At 42.9% G+C, this 17,169-nt stretch overlaps 1 protein-coding gene across 1 annotated transcript in view; it reads right to left on the bottom strand.

Moving 5' to 3' along the window:
• Nucleotides 1–17,169, bottom strand: part of LOC134353510 (protein KASH5-like) — a 159,274-nt gene that overhangs the window by 27,021 nt on the left and 115,084 nt on the right. The window contains exon 12 of the mRNA XM_063061508.1: nt 1,277–1,338. Within this exon, the coding sequence (XP_062917578.1) occupies nt 1,277–1,338 (62 nt within the window). The remainder of the gene's footprint in view (nt 1–1,276; nt 1,339–17,169) is intronic.

Genomic DNA, 17,169 nt, shown 5'->3' with positions numbered 1-17,169 from the left:
GCATACTATCCAGATGCAATAGGGTTGTATGGCAAATGCTCTGCCCTAAACCACAAGAAACTGCACAGAATTGTAAACAGATCACAGAAACCGTGACTGTCTATCATTCCCGCTGCCTTGGAAAAGCAGCCAACATCGTCAGACCACTCCCACCTCAGGCATTTTCTCTTCTTCCAACAACCCCTGCCATCAGGCAGAAGACGTAAAAGCCTGAAATCACACACCACCAGGCCCAAAGATTGCTTCTATCCCACTCTAACAAGACCAGTGAGCAAACCTCTTGTATGATAAAGGTGGACTCTTAACCTCAAAATCGCATGCAACTTTATTGTCTGCCTACACTTTTGCTGCAACTGTAGAACTATATCCTATTTTCTGTCATTGTTTTCGCTTGTACTACCTCGACATACTGATGCAGTGAAATGATCTGCATGGTTGGCATGAAAAAGAAAATTACTTTTTTTTTTAAATAAACCTCAATACATGCAACTATAATAAACCGATTTTAAGCAACAGGCCTACAAGTCACTTACCATTCAGACTATGAAATCATTTGTTATTTCTTCAATATGATTGGTCAAAATTATATTTATGATCCCTGGCCTCATAACTCAACATTGTTCCATAATAGCTACTCCTATCCATTATGCCCATTTAAACATTGTTTTATGTATATGGGTGCCATGGCAGCGTGACTGTTAGCATAATGCTATTACAGCTTGAGGCATTGGAGTACGGAGTTCAATCCCAGCATCCCCTGTAAGGGATTTGTACGTCTTCCCTGTGTAATATGTGGGTTTCCTCTGGGTGCTCCAGTTTCCTCCCACAGATCAAAGGCCTACCAGTTAGTAGGCTAATTTGTCATTATAAATTGTCCTGTGATTAGGCTAGGGTTAAACCGGGGGTTGCTGGCAGTGCAGCTTGAAGGGCCTATCTCGCACTGTATCTATGAATAAATTTTAAAAATACCATATCCCTCTGATATGCTACTAGTGGCAAAACATTCAGTTCAATTGGTCTTTCTCTTGGAATCATTCTCTCCATTTATATTTACAAACTTCCTCAAACCCGTTTCGGTTAACCACATTTTAATCCTTTCTTCAGTTTACTGTTCATTTTCTTTAAGCAGCTATTTGTGAACCATTTTTTTTCATGTTAGAGGCACAGCTTATCCAAATGCAAAACCACAGTCCTAAATTAAGACAAGTAATTTTACACAAAGCAAGAAATTAAATACAATGAGATGTAAATCTCTGCCATCGATGAATTTACTAACAATGTTTCCTTCATGCTTTTGCTCACTCGAAAATAGCTCTTCAAAACGCAGTTCTAATTTGCCTGCAAAACAGAAAAAAAATGTAAGCACCTCCTTCCCTTTAATCCATGTCTACTGTCCTCTCTTATCATTCCTCTTTCAGCCCTTTCCCTCTTCCACCTATCACCTCTTAGCTTCTCACACCATTCCCTTTCATTTCCTCTCCCCCACCCACAGACTTTCACCCCCTCACTATGTGCTCCTCTACCTCCACCTACCTTTTTATTCTGGCTTCTGCTTTCTTCTTTTCCAGTCCTACTGAAGGGTCTTGGTCTGAAATATTAGCTGTTCATTTCCTTCCCTAGATACTGCCTGATCTGCTGAGTTCCTCCAACATTTTATGTGTTGCATAAGCAAGATAGGATAGAAAACAGAACAAAATAGCACAACCCCTCACCCAACAATGTTGTACTGAAGAAATTAGATCAATGACTCACGATTAATTTAAACCTATTCCCTGTATATTGACCATAGCACTCCCTTCTCTGCATATTCATATGCCTAAGTCTCTTAATCGCACCTATGCTATCTGCCTCTACCACCACCCTTAGCAGTGCATTCCATGCTCAACACTGTGTAAAATACTTGCCTCACACAGCTTCTTTGGTACGTTCCCTCTCTCACCTTAAATACATACCATCTAGAACTAGACATTTCAGTCATGAAAAATGATAATACCTGTCCACTCTATGTACTCTATGTCTCTTGCATAGTCGTATAAACTTTTATCAAATGGTCTCTGTCGCACTAGAGAAAACAGTCTCAGCTTGACCAACCTTTCCTCTGAGCACATCTTCCAAGCTAGGCAGCATCCTGACAAACCTCACTTGCACATTGTCCAATGTTTCCATATATTTCTCATAATGTGACCAAAACTGAATGCAATACATTAAATGTGGCCTGACCAGAGCTTTAGAAAGCTGTAATATAACCTCCTGACTCTTGAACTCTATGCCTCAATGAAGGAAGGCAAGCATTGCATATGCCTATCAAGCTGTATAGCCACTTTTAAGGAGCCAGGTATGTAGATCCCAAGATCACCTGTTCAGCAAAGCTGTTAAAGATCCTGCCAATTTCCCTTTATGCTGGATCTCCCTAAGTGCAGCACCACACACCGTCCGCATTAAACTCCATCAGCCACTTCTCCATCCATATGATCTATATCTCACTGTATCCTTTCGCAATCTCCGATGTATCCATAACGTCACCAAACTTGTCATCTGCAAAATTATTCATCACCCAACCACATTTTCATAAAGACCACTTTTATTTTTATATATAAGCAAACAACAGAGATCCCAGTACAGATCCCTATGGAACACAATGAGTCAATAACCTCCATCCATAATAAGAACCATCTACCAGTATCCTCTGCTTTCTATGTGCAAGCCAACATGGATCCCCTGCAATGTAGTTTTGTAGATAAGCCTATTATGCAGAACCTTGTTCATTTCTTTAATAAGTTTCATGCAAACAGAATATTATATACTGCTCTAACTTCATCTATCACCTTTGTCACCTCCTCAAAAAATTCAGATTAGTTAGACATGACCTGTCCCACGCAAAGCCATGTTGTCCCTTCTTAGACTACACTTTTTTAAATTTTCATTTTCCTATCATGATGTGAGATCCTCTTGTCTATAGTTTCCAAGATTTTCCCTATTTCCCTACTTTGAACAAAAGAACATTAGCTACCAGCCAGTCCACTGGGACATGTGTGGTTAGCAAAGATACAAATATCAAGGCCCCAGCAATCTCTTCTCTCATCTTTCAATAACCTGAGGTTTCTCCTATCAGGCCCTGGGGGTTTAACCACCATAATATTTTTCCGAGAGTTCTGATTGCTATGTTTTATAATTCTAAAACATAAAACTAATTGGAAGAAAAACAAGAGAGTCCAGAATGTCAATCTAACTTATTTTTTACTCTAAGCGAGGTCTTCACATATTACATGGTAGTGTCATGACATAAGCAATCCACATATTTTTACAGATAATACACAATGAATTATTTAAACAAAGAATTCTTAATCAATTTATTTATAATATTACTTGAATATTAAATATACAACACCAACACTACCATTATCCCAATCTTGAAATATTGTAGCATCCATGTCGTACTATTTCCACTCTGGTCTCATTATCCTCCACATCTCACACAAAGTACTCATTTAGGATCTCACTCACATCCTCCAACTCTAAGTACAAATTCTTTCCTTTAGCCTTGAGCTGTCCTCTAACATAATTATCCTCTTGTTCTTTAACGTATGTACAGAATGCCTTGGATTTTCTTTAATCCTACTCACCAAGGACTTTTTGTGACCCCTTCATGTTAGAAACATAGAAACATAGAAAATAGGTGCAGGAGTAGGCCATTCGGCCCTTCGAGCCTGCACCGCCATTTATTATGATCATGGCTGATCATCCAACTCAGAACCCAGCCTTCCCTCCATACCCCCTGACCCCTGTAGCCACAAGGGCCATATCTAACTTCCTTTTAAACATAGCTAATGAACTGGCCTCAACAGTTTGCTGTGGCAGAGAATTCCACAGATTCACCACTCTCTGTGTGAAGAAGTTTTTCCTAACCTCGGTCCTAAAAGGCTTCCCCTCTATCCTCAAACTGTGACCCCTCGTTCTAGACCTCCCCAACATCGGGAACAATCTTCCTGCATCTAGCCTGTCCAATCCCTTTAGGATCTTATACGTTTCAATCAGATCCCCCCTCAATCTTCTAAATTCCAACGAGTACAAGCCCAGTTCATCCAGTCTTTCTTCATATGAAAGACCTGCCATCCCAGGAATCAATCTGGTGAACCTTCTTTGTACTCCCTCTATGGCAAAGATGTCTTTCCTCAGATTAGGGGACCAAAACTGCACACAATACTCCAGGTGTGGTCTCACCAAGGCCTTGTACAACTGCAGTAGTACCTCCCTGCTCCTGTACTCGAATCCTCTCGCTATAAATGCCAGCATACCGTTCGCCTTTTTCACCGCCTGCTGTACCTGCATGCCCACTTTCAATGACTGGTGTATAATGACACCCAGGTCTCGTTGCACCTCCCCTTTTCCTAATCGGCCACCATTCAGATAATAATCTGTTTTCCTATTTTTGCCACCAAAGTGGATAACTTCACATTTATCCACATTAAATTGCATCTGCCATGAGTTTGCCCACTCACCCAACCTATCCAAGTCACCCTGCATCCTCTTAGCATCCTCCTCACTGCTAACACTGCCACCCAGCTTCGTGTCATCCGCAAACTTGGAGATGCTGCATTTAATTCCCTCATCCAAGTCATTAATATATATTGTAAACAACTGGGGTCCCAGCACTGAGCCTTGCGGTACCCCACTAGTCACCGCCTGCCATTCTGAAAAGGTCCCGTTTATTCCCACTCTTTGCTTCCTGTCTGCTAACCAATTCTCCACCCACACCAATACCTTACCCCCAATACCGTGTGCTTTAAGTTTGCACACTAATCTCCTATGTGGGACCTTGTCAAAAGCCTTTTGAAAATCCAAATATACCACATCCACTGGTTCTCCCCTATCCACTCTACTAGTTACATCCTCAAAAAATTCTATGAGATTCGTCAGACATGATTTTCCTTTCACAAATCCATGCTGACTTTGTCCGATCATTTCACCGCTTTCCAAATGTGCTGTTATCACATCCTTGATAACTGACTCCAGCAGTTTCCCCACCACCGACGTTAGGCTAACCGGCCTATAATTCCCCGGTTTCTCTCTCCCTCCTTTTTTAAAAAGTGGGGTTACATTAGCCACCCTCCAATCCTCAGGAACTAGTCCAGAATCTAACGAGTTTTGAAAAATTATCACTAATGCATCCACTATTTCTTGGGCCACTTCCTTAAGCACTCTGGGATGCAGACCATCTGGCCCTGGGGATTTATCTGCCTTCAATCCCTTCAATTTACCTAACACCACTTCCCTACTAACATGTATTTCGCTCAGTTCCTCCATCTCACTGGACCCTCTGTCCCTTACTATTTCTGGAAGATTATTTATGTCCTCCTTAGTGAAGACAGAACCAAAGTAATTATTCAATTGGTCTGCCATGTCCTTGCTCCCCATAATCAATTCACCTGTTTCTGTTTGCAGGGGACCTACATTTGTCTTTATCAGTCTTTTCCTTTTTACATATCTATAAAAGCTTTTACAGTCCGTTTTTATGTTCTCTGCCAGTTTTCTCTCATAATCTTTTTTCCCCTTCCTAATTAAGCCCTTTGTCCTCCTCTGCTGAACTCTGAATTTCTCCCAGTCCTCAGGTGAGCCACTTTCTCTGGCTAATTTGTATGCTACTTCTTTGGAATTGATACTATCCCTAATTTCTCTTGTCAGCCACGGGTGCACTACCTTCCTTGATTTATTCTTTTGCCAAACTGGGATGAACAATTGTTGTAGTTCATCCATGCAACCTTTAAATGCCTGCCATTGCATATCCACCGTCAATCCTTGAAGTGTCATTTGCCAGTCTATCTTAGCTAATTCATGTCTCATACCTTCAAAGTTACCCCTCTTTAAGTTCAGAACCTTTGTTTCTGAATTAACTACGTCACTCTCCATGTTAATGAAGAATTCCACCATATTATGGTCACTCTTACCCAAGGGGCCTCTCACGACAAGATCGCTAATTAACCCTTCCTCATTGCTCAAAACCCAGTCCAGAATAGCCTGCTCTCTAGTCGGTTCCTCGACATGTTGGTTCAAAAAACCATCCCGCATACATTCCAAGAAATCCTCTTCCTCAGCACCTTTACCAATTTGGTTCACCCAGTCTACATGTAGATTGAAGTCACCCATTATAACTGCTGTTCCTTTATTGCACACATTTCTAATTTCCTGTTTAATACCATCTCCGACCTCACTACTACTGTTAGGTGGCCTGTACACAACTCCCACCAGCGTCTTCTGCCCCTTAGTGTTACGCAGCTCTACCCATATCGATTCCACATCTTCCCGGCTTATGTCCTTCCTTTCTATTGCGTTAATCTCTTTTTTAACCAGCAACGCCACCCCACCTCCCCTTCCTTCGTGTCTATCCCTCCTGAATATTGAATATCCCTGAACGTTGAGCTCCCATCCCTGGTCACCCTGGAGCCATGTCTCTGTGATCCCAACTATATCATAATCATTAATAACAATCTGCACTTTCAATTCATCCACCTTATTACGAATGCTCCTTGCATTGACACATAAAGCCTTCAGGCACTCTTTTACAACTCTCTTAGCCCTTTTTAATGCTTGCCCTGGATTTGTCGGCCTGCCACTTTTACTTTTCCCCTTTGTACTTTTTGCTTCTACGCTCACTTTACACCCCTCTGTCTCTCTGCACTGGTTCCCATCCCTCTGTTGTGAACTAACCTCCTCACACCTAGCCGCTTTAATTTGATTCCCCCCCCCCAACCATTCTAGTTTAAAGTCACCTCAGTAGCCCCCGCTAATCTCCCTGCCAGGATATTGGTCCCCCGAGGATTTAAGTGTAACCCGTCCTTTTTGTACAGGTCACACCTGCGCCAAAAGAGGTCCCAATGATCCAAAAACTTGAATCCCTGCCCCCTGCTCCAATCCCTCAGCCACGCATTTATCCTCCACCTCATCGCATTCCTACTCTCACTGTCGCGTGGCACAGGCAGTAATCCCGAGATTACTACCTTTGCGGTCCTTTTTCTCAACTCCCTTCCTAGCTCCCTATATTCCCCTTTCAGGACCTCATCCCTTTTCCTACCTATGTCATTGGTACCTATATGTACCAGGACCTCTGGCTCTTCACCCTCCCACTTCAGGATATCTTGGACACGATCAGAAATATCCCGGACCCTGGCACCAGGGAGGCAAACTACCATCCGAGTCTCTGGACTGCGTCCACAGAATCGCCTATCTGACCCCCTTACTATCGAGTCCCCTATCACAACTGCCCTCCTCTTCCTTGCCCTACCCTTCTGAGCTACAGGGCCAGACTCTGTGCCGGAGGCAGGGCCACTGTCGCTTCCCCCGGGTAAGCTGTCCCCCCCAACAGTACTCAAACAGGAGTACCTGTTGTTAAGGGGCACAGCCGCCGGGGTACTCCCCATCACCTTCCTTTTCCCCTTCCCCCTCCTAACCGTGACCCACTTGTCTGCCTCCCGTGGCCCCGGCGTGACCACCTGCCTTCCACTCCTCTCTATCACCTCCTCACTCTCCCTGACCAGACGAAGGTCATCGAGCTGCAGCTCCAGTTCCGTAACGCGGTCCCTTAGGAGCTGCATCTCGATGCACTTGGCGCAGATGTAGACGTCCGGGAGGCTTGGAGACTCCAGGGCCTCCCACATCCGACACCGAGAACAGCAAACTGCCCTCACAGTCATAATGCCCCTCTCCTCAAATAGCAACAGAAAATGAATGTCAAACCTTCCTCGCCTCACCCGCTTCCGCCTAAGCCCGGTGAGCCGAAGCCCTTAAGTCTTCACTCTGCTCCCGGCTCACTCCGCCGCCCGCAAACTACGCTGCCCGCTCTATGAGGCTCTGTTCCTTTTAAATCTGCCGCGCTGCACTGCCCTACGTCACACGCCTGCGCAGTCCCGCCTCTCAGAAAGCCGTTGGAGAAAAAAAAAGTCCCTTGATTTCCCATCTATCTCAATATATGTACTTTTCTTTGCTCAAAATATAGCACTCAAATGAGAAATTTTGAATAAATGCTTTTAGTTTTATTAAACTTACACTGTTGCATTGTAAGTAACTGCCAGTTGATGTGATTGTCAGCATGAACTAATAATGCATCACTGATTAAACATTTGATATGAAACTGAAAAATCCCATTCATTCTCATGATCTCACCTTGGGGATAGGATCTGGAAAAGTACAGAATTAGTAGGGATAGTCAGAATCAATTTCTTTTTACTATCTCATATGACGTGAAATGTGTTGTTTTACATCAGAAGTTCAATACAAAAACAGTAAATTATTATGAATTGAAAAATTATGAAGTAGTGCAAAAAATGGAATAATGAGCTAGTATTCATGGATAGTTTTGAAATCTAATGCTGGAGAGGAAGAAGCTTTTTTCTGAATCCTTGAGTGTTGGTCTTTTGGCTCCTGCATGTCTTCTCTGATGGTAGTAGTGAGAAGAGAGCACGTCCTTGATGGTGAGTGATTGATGCATCCTTCCTGAGGAACCATCTCTTGCTGATGTCCTTTAAGAAATAGAGGGTTATGCCCCTGAAGGAAATGGCTTGAGTCTGTAAGTCTCGGAAGCTTTTTGTGATCCTATGCACTAGAGCCTCATTCTGATTGGTGATGCAACCAATCAGACTACTCTCCACTGTCACATCACACAGAAATTTGCAAGTCTTTGGTGACATACCAAATCTCCTCAAACTAATAACAAAGTAATACTGCTGATGTGCTTCTTCATAAGTACATTAACGTGTTGGGTCCAGGACAGATCAGCTAGTGTGAGGTTGTAGTTGCAACACCACTCAACCAGTCAACCTATCTCAATTCTCTATGCCTCTCCTTCTCCATCTAAGATTTTACCAACTACAGTGGTGTCATCTGCAAATTTATAGATGGCATTTGAATCAGTCTTGATTGTAGACATTAGCATGGCTTTGTACAGAGGACAGCTTGCCTTATAAACTAGAGGTGACATAACTGATTAATGAGGAAACAACTTTAGACTTTGTACACAGAATATGTCAAAGCTTTTGACAAGGCTCCTTATAGTAGATTCAGAAAATTAAGGTACATGTGATCCATGCAGACTTGGTAGATAGGATTCAACTTGGCTTGGCTATAGAGGGCAGATTGTCATGCTGGAGGGATAGTATTCTGACTGGAGGTGTGTGACCAGAGTTCTTGAAGGATCAGTGTTGGGAATTCCAATGTTTGTGAAATATTATATGTAATATATATCATACACATGCATATGCCTGATTTGAATGAAAATGTGATGTTAGTTGTCAAGTCAAACTAGAGTTTCTAGAAAATATTGGGACCTAGAGGTAAAAGAAAATAAAATTTAAAAGTAATAGCAAGAATCCACTGATAGACCGGATGGAACCCACTGCCTGAGTGCTGCTTCTGCCCGGAACACTGGGGGGACCCAGCAGCATCACAGCGGCAGTCCGGGAGCAGCGTTGGAATCTGCGGTAAGATGCTGAACTTTAAATAACTTGAGAGACTGTTTCATGGAAAAGAGCACTGCTGTTACTGCGTTTTGGGTTAGATCGCATGCAGACACTTATGGAAAATGGTGCGAGGTTTAAGAAGAGCTCGGGAAGGGTCACCCAGTTTGAAAACATAACGGTCTATTAGGGAGCGGAGACTGCACAGGTCGAATCCGTCTACGAAGTCCGGAGAGGCAGCCAGTTTTTTCACCTAATGACTAATGTTTAATGTCTAATGACTATTGTCTAATAGCTCATGGCTAATGGCTGATGGAACTAATGGAACTATCAAACTACTGCATTTGCGAAAAATAAGTTTGGTCATTGAGTGGAATCCAGTTAAAAAACCTTCAGATAGACGCATTCAATCTCTTTCAAGTGGGGAAGCTGCACATGTTCAAAGAAGAAAAAGAAATCCCACTTGACAGTGAAAAAAACTGGTTGACCGGGAAACTGAAAACTGGGAGCTTTGAGCTGGAACAGCAGCAGCAATAACTTGGATTCCCGAAAAAGGAAGAAAATCAAGTTAAGATAAAACAACATCAAAGCATCATTAAAAAGTTGTACTTACCTTCTCACCTGTGAACAGCCTGCAGAGGAAATCAAACATGGCTGATCAAGCTACTGGGAAATCAGTTGAGCAACTCAAGATAGAGCGAACGACAGCAAAAAGATTATTTTCTCGTCTGGTCAACAGTATTACCAGGACCTATAAAGACATGTCTGAAGAGGAGCTCAGAGTCAGTTTCAATAAACTCACAATAGAAGCCGAGAAAGTCATGGAAGCCAAAGATGATGTGGAGGCCGGACTCACTGCAAAACTGGAGGTGGAGCTGAACGCAGAGGAAGTAGCTGTGTTAACTGAACAGCAAAAAGCTGACCTGGCAAAGGCAGCAAATGAGTGTCAGTTGAAACTAAAGGAGGTCAGAAGCCTAATCCAGGAGACTCTTTGGACCAACTTTGGAAATGTTGAACTGTTCACAGTACTACAAGCAGCAGAGGATGAATGTAAAAACGTCTCTGCTGTACAACCCGATGGCAACCAGGAGGCATATGACTACATGCTTAACCACCTGCAAGGACTGGTAAAGACAGCAAAGGATGTGCATGGTCGGTGGAAAGGATGGATCCCGCCAGGGGATCAGAAGGACCTTCGGAGTCACCTAAAGAGGCTCGAACCCCACATCCCCAAGTTGGTTTCCAAGAAGGCCCACTTCATACAGGCAAGGAGAAAGGAGGATGCTGAAAGACTAATACCGACGGTGTTGGGCTTTTCCTCCAATTTTCCCACACCAGCCATCAGATTGAAACCAACGGCCCTTCCCAAATTTACTGGCAGCAAATGTGATTTTCACAGGTGGAGAAAGGACTGGGAAGCACTCCAAAGGCAGGGAGAGACGATCGGTTCAAGAGAGGTGAAAAAGGTTCAACTATTGGACAGTCTTGACGACAAAATCAGAAGAGACCTTCGCCTCACTACTTAAAACTGCAGACAACATCTTTCATGTTCTAGAAAACCGCTATGGAAATCAAACGTGCATTGCTATTGAAATAGTGAAAGAGTTACAGAAAATGCCAGCTGTCAGAAATCATCAGTCACGGAAGATAGTGGAATTAATTCAAGCTGTGGAGAAGGCACTTCAAGACTTGAGTGACCTTGGAGACACGGGTGCTATCAAAAATCCGCTGGTGACAAAATCAATTGAAAGTAAACTTCCAGAAACTCTCTAAAAGGAATGGCTGGTCTATGTCGCTGACAGGAAAAATGCTGTGGCACCAGATAATCAGTTTGACAGTCTCTTGGAATTCCTCAAAGGGCTTGAGAGCATATATGAGCAGCTCGAGCAACTGAGGGATGAAGAGCCAAGTAGAAGAGAAACCAGGGCTGAGCCAAGACATGCCAGAACCAAGTCTACCAAGTCAAGCAACGACCATGGAAGGTGTGTAGTCTGCGATGATGGAAAGCACAAAAGGAAGCTCTACTTTTGCAAACAGTTTCGAGCGTTAAAGCTACCAGAGAAAAAGGCTGCAGTAAGAAAGTTGGGGGCATGCAAGAGGTGTCTCGAGGTTAATGATGACAGTTCATACTGCAATCCCGCCTATCTGTGTAAAAACCAAGACTGCAAGGATGAGCATACTCCTGAAAATCATTACTATCTGTGACCCAATGCTAAAATAAAGAAAAGCAGCGCAGGTCAGAAAAAGAGCAGATTTGGTCCAGAGGAGGATAAAAGCAGGAAGAAATATTCAGAGGATCTCTTCAAGAGGAGTTCTTCAGCAAACTTTCGCCAGAATCGGCCAAACAATGTCGCGATGTATTTTCAAACACTGCATCCAGAGCTTTCAGCACTGTGAAAGATAAACTGGGCCTTCTGGTGGAAAGTGGATTGCAAGAGCTGCCAGTGATTATGATGCTTCTCAAGGTCACAGCTAAAGCTAGGCAAAAAATCGGGACGTTAATTGACTTGGCTTCAGACACCAATTATATAACCCACAAGGTTGCAAGCAGACTGAACCTCAGAAGTGAGGAAATCACTCTCGTCGTCCATGGAGTTGGGGGGATGAAGGTTCAGGTGGAGACAAAGCGGTACCTTCTAAAAATTGAGTAAACACTCCCAAGGGCACTCTCAAATCACACCAATTGGTTTGTTATGGACTAGACAGCATTGCAAATGTCCACAAATATGTGACACCGAAGCAAATGCAGAAATTCTTCCCAGACACACCGTTTGATGAACTTGTGAGACTCAGAGAAATAAATTTACTCATAAGCCATAGAGAAGGTGAGCTAGCGCCTCAGGGAACCAGAGCTGTTGGAGACTTCGTGCTGTGGGACGGACCACTGGGGAAGACGGTCGGAGCTGCACATCCTGATCTCTTTTAGGAGCTGTCTGTGTCGGCCTACATGTCCAAGACACATTTTGCAAGGTCAATGACAGCGGCTGCTGTAAAGTACGAGGAGCTCACCAGCACAGTCCCAGAGCAACTTCCACCAAACAAACAGGATGGCATCAAGCTCCAGGAGTCAGGTACTTCAAGCACCAACCGGGACTTCCTAGAGTGGTGGAAGTGGGATAGTATTAGCGCAGAGTTATCAATACTAATCCAGACAGCAAAGGCATCTTGAGGGACGTCAACGTCGGGATCTTCCCAACCTACAGTGTTCCTGTGACATAAGCTCCCAAAGTAACAACAGGCATCCAATCTCTGATGGGAAAAATGACAGGATCCAAGCCACCATCCTTCACAGGGACGTCAGGCGGCTGGTTGTCTTGCTACCTGCTGAGGAACAGATGGAAAGTCAAGTCAACAATACATCATAAGAACACCGAACTGGGACCACCAAGTTTGCCTTTGAAGCTGGCAATCTCTCCAGTGTTTCCACGGGAAGATTGAGTGGGAGGTGTCAGGTCAAACTGGACTTTCTAGAAAGTATTGGGACCTAGAGGCAAAAGAAAATAAAATTTAAAAGTAATAGCAAGAATCCACTGATAGACCGGATGGAACCCACTACCTGAGTGCTGCTTCTGCCTGGAACAATGGGGGGACCCAGCAGCATCACAGCGGCAGTCCAGGTGCAGCGTTGGAATCTGCGGTAAGATGCTGAACTTTAAATAACTTGAGAGACTGTTTCATGGAAAAGAGCACTGCTGTCACTGCGTTTTGGGTTAGCGTTAGCTTCACACCACGGGGATCATCACGCACAAGCACTTCTGGGAAATGGCGCGAGGTTTAAGAAGAGCTCGGGAACCTTCGGGAAGGGTCACTCGGTTTGAAAACATAACGGTCTATTAGGGAGCGAAGACTGTGCAGATCGAATCCGTCTACAAAGTCCGGAGAGGCAGCCAGTTTTTTCACCTAATGACTAATGACTAATATCTAATGGTTGATGGAACTAATGGAACTATCAAACTGCTGCACTTGTGAAAAATAAAAGGAGGAAAAAGGAAAAGTTGTTTGGTCATTGAGTGGAATCCAGTTAAAAAACTTCCGATAGACACATTCAATCTCTTTCAAGTGGGGAAGCTGCACATGTTCAAAGAAGAAAAAGAAATCTGACTTGACATTATTAGTAGGTTAACAGTCAAAACAAAAATTGGTGTTGTAGACAGTGATAAAGTTCATCAAAAAGATTCAGCAAGATATTGACCAGCTGGAAATATGATCAGAGAAATTGCAGATGATTTAAAATTAGATAGGCGTGAGGTGATGTGCTTTAGGAGGACAAATTTCAAAGGAAATTATATGGTAATGGCAAGACCCTTACGAATACTAGTGCACAGAAGGATGTTGGGGTGCAAGTCCATAGTCCCCTGAAAATGAACACAAGTAGATAGGGTGGAAGACAGCACCCAGCATACTTGCTTTCATCAGTCAAGGTGCTGAGTGTAAACATCACTAAGTCATGTTGCAGCTGTATAAAATTTTGGTTTAATACACTTGGAGTATCATGTGCAGTTCTGCTTGTACTCATTACAGGATGGATGTGGAGACTTTGGAGAGGGTACAGATGAAGTTTACCAGGATGTCATCTGGTTCAAAGAGCATTAGCTATAAGGAGATAATCAGACAAACTATGATTATCTTGGTTCAAGTTTCAGAGATCTGATTTAAGTAAAGTTATGAGAAAATTGAGAGGCATAGATAGTCTCTGTCTCAGGATGGAAATGTCAAACACAACAAGACATAACTTTAAGCTAAGAGGAGGAATGTTTAAACAAAAGTTTTTTGTTTACAAACAGGGTGGTAGGTGCCTGGAATGTGATACCAGGATAGGTGCTGGAAGCAAATATGATAGCGAAGTTTATGAAATATATAGACAGGAATATGAACAGACAGGTAATGAAGGACATGGATCATTTGCAGACAGATGTTCAGTGGCATTGAGGTCAGCACAGACATCATGGGCCAAAGGGCTCTAATATTCTCTGTACATTGCAGTGCCAGTGTTCCGTGCCCATCATTATTGCCATGGACAAATTGGGCTGAAAGGACCCATTTATTAAGGAGTATGACTCTAGCTTAAATCTATCTACTCTAGCTTTTATCTGCTTCTAATATGGGAGAGGTTTTCTAAAGATTACCCAATCTCAAGTCCTTATAATCATACTCATTTCACTTCTTAACCTCTTCCACTCCAGGGAAAAGAATCCTAGGATCTCCACTCTTTTCATATCTGAAGCACTCCAGCTGAAGCAACATTCTGGTGAATCTCCTCTGCATCTTTTCTAACTCTATCATATTTTATAAAGTTGGAGCATATGCTCCCTACTCTTCCATTCTAATGAAGTCCAGCATTTTGCATTTGGGGGTATGGAATCATAAAGAGCACAATTTGTTTGACTCATCTAGAATCAATGTTAACTCATGCACTGTGACAACCTTTGATGGATTCAGTTTTAAGATAATATTCCTTTGTCTGATAGTGCAGATAAAGGTACAATGTCATTTTTTAAATTGTGCATAAAGTAAAACTTCCAATGGTGAATGCCACTTGTAGAAGGTGCTGTGGACACCAAAATTGCAAATCAAATGCTATGATCCTTACAAAAGAACAAAGACACCTTCCAGTAACTACAACAAAAAATGTTCAAGGTGAAGCAGCCAGGCAGATCACAAGATCTTCAACTGCAGCTTTTCCTAACCTATTCAGGCAGTAAAATTTCCCTTTAAGACTTCAATACCTCACTGAAAGGATATAGTGGTGATCTTGTTTTATCAACATCCTATTGATCTGTGTTATTATTTTCAGCGAACTATGGAGATGAACCCCCAAGGTTCCTCTGTCATCGACACTGCTTTACAACCTATCCTTTACTGTGTATGCCCAATCCTATTTAACTTTCCAAAATGCATCACCCCACACTTGTTGGGGATAAATTCCATCTGTCAATGTTCTGTCCAACTTTCCCATCTGCTCAGAATCCTGTAATAGCCTTAGACAACAATCCTCTCTATCCACAGTACTACCAACTGTCATGTTACCTACAAACCTACAGATTTCCATTACGTTGTTAACCATTGCATCAAAAGGACAGATAGGTGGGCAGAGAAGTGACTATATGCTTCGAGTCGGTGGACTGGGCCACATTGAAGGACTTGGCAGAGGGCCTGAATGAATATACCATAGTTGTTACAGACTTTATAAAGACTCTCGTGGACAAGTGTGTACCCACAAAATCATTCAGCCTTCCACAACCAGAAACCCCGGTTGTACCACGAAATCTGCAATTTGCTAAGGGCTAGATTGGTGGCGTTTAGGACTGGTGATCCAGTTATGATCTCTGGCAAGCCATCTCAAATGAGCAGTGGCAATTCCAGACCAAACTGGAATCACAGAAGGACGCTTGACAGCTATGGCAGAGCTTGAATGCCATCACCTTCTACAAGATAAAACCAAGCAACATAAAAGACAACGATTTTTTCACTCCCAGATGAGCTCAATGCTTTTTATGCTTACTTTGACTGAAAGAACATGGAAGCTCCTTCACAAAGCTCCAGAGCCCCCGGCGATCTGATGATTTCAACCTCTAAGGCTAACATGAGAGCATTGTTCAGGGTTCAAAAAGAACCGAAAACAATGTGGTAACCTGCCTCAATGACTATTATCAAGTTGCATTCACATCCATTGTGATGAAGTGTCTTGAGAGGTTGGCCATGAAGCACATCAACTCCGAGCTGAGGAGTGGCTTGAATCTGCCCACTATCACAGCAGATTAAATCTGTTGGAATTCTTTGAAGGAATAACAAGCAGGATAGACAAAGGAAAATCGGTTTATGTTGTGTACTTGGATTTTCAGAAGACCTTTATCAAGGTGCCACACATGAGGCTGCTTTACAAGCTATGAACCCATGGTACTACAGGAATGATTCTAGCATGGATAAAGGAGTACCTGATTGACAGGAGGCAAAGAGTGGGAATAAAGGGAGCCTTTGCTGGTTGGTTGCCAGTGTCTAGTGATGTTTCACAGGGATCTGTGCTGCTGGAACAGATTCTTTTTATGTTATATGCCAATGATTTGGATGATGGAATTGATGGCTGTTGCAGAGCTGCAGACAATAGGAAGACAGGTGGAGGGGCAGGTAGTTTTGAGGAATTAGAGAGGCTACAGAAAGACTTAGATTAGGAGAATAGGCAAAGAAATGGCAGATGGAATACAGTGTCAGGATGTGTATGGTCATGCACTTTGGTAAAAGAAATGAAAGGGTTAACTATTTTCTAAATGGAGAGAAAACAAAAAAATGCTGAGGTGTGAAGGGACTTGGGAGTGCTTGCACAGTATTCCCTAAAGGTTAATTTGCAGGCCGAGTCTGTGGTGTGTAAAGCAAACACAATGTTAGCATTTATTTCAAGAGGACTATAATATTAAAGGATGTAATGTTGAGACTTTATAAAGCACTGGTGAGGCCTCACTTTGGAGTATTATGAACAGTCTTGGGCCCTTTATCTTAGAAAGATTGTGCTGAAATTGGAGAGGGTTCAAAGGAGGTTCATGAAAATGATTGCAGGATTGAATGGCTTGTCATATGAAGACCGTTTGATGGCTCCTGGCCCATATTCACTAGAATTCAGAAGAATGAGAGACACCCTTATTGAAACTTATCAAATGGTGAAAGGCCTTGATAGAGTGGATGTGGAGAGGATGCTTCCTATGGTGGGTGAGACTAAGACCAGAGGACA

The sequence above is a fragment of the Mobula hypostoma genome, chromosome 11 (assembly GCF_963921235.1).
Source record: "Mobula hypostoma chromosome 11, sMobHyp1.1, whole genome shotgun sequence".
Taxonomy (NCBI): Eukaryota; Metazoa; Chordata; class Chondrichthyes; order Myliobatiformes; family Myliobatidae; genus Mobula; species Mobula hypostoma.
Note: the sequence above shows the minus strand (reverse complement) of the source record. Positions and strands in the feature narration are given on the sequence as shown.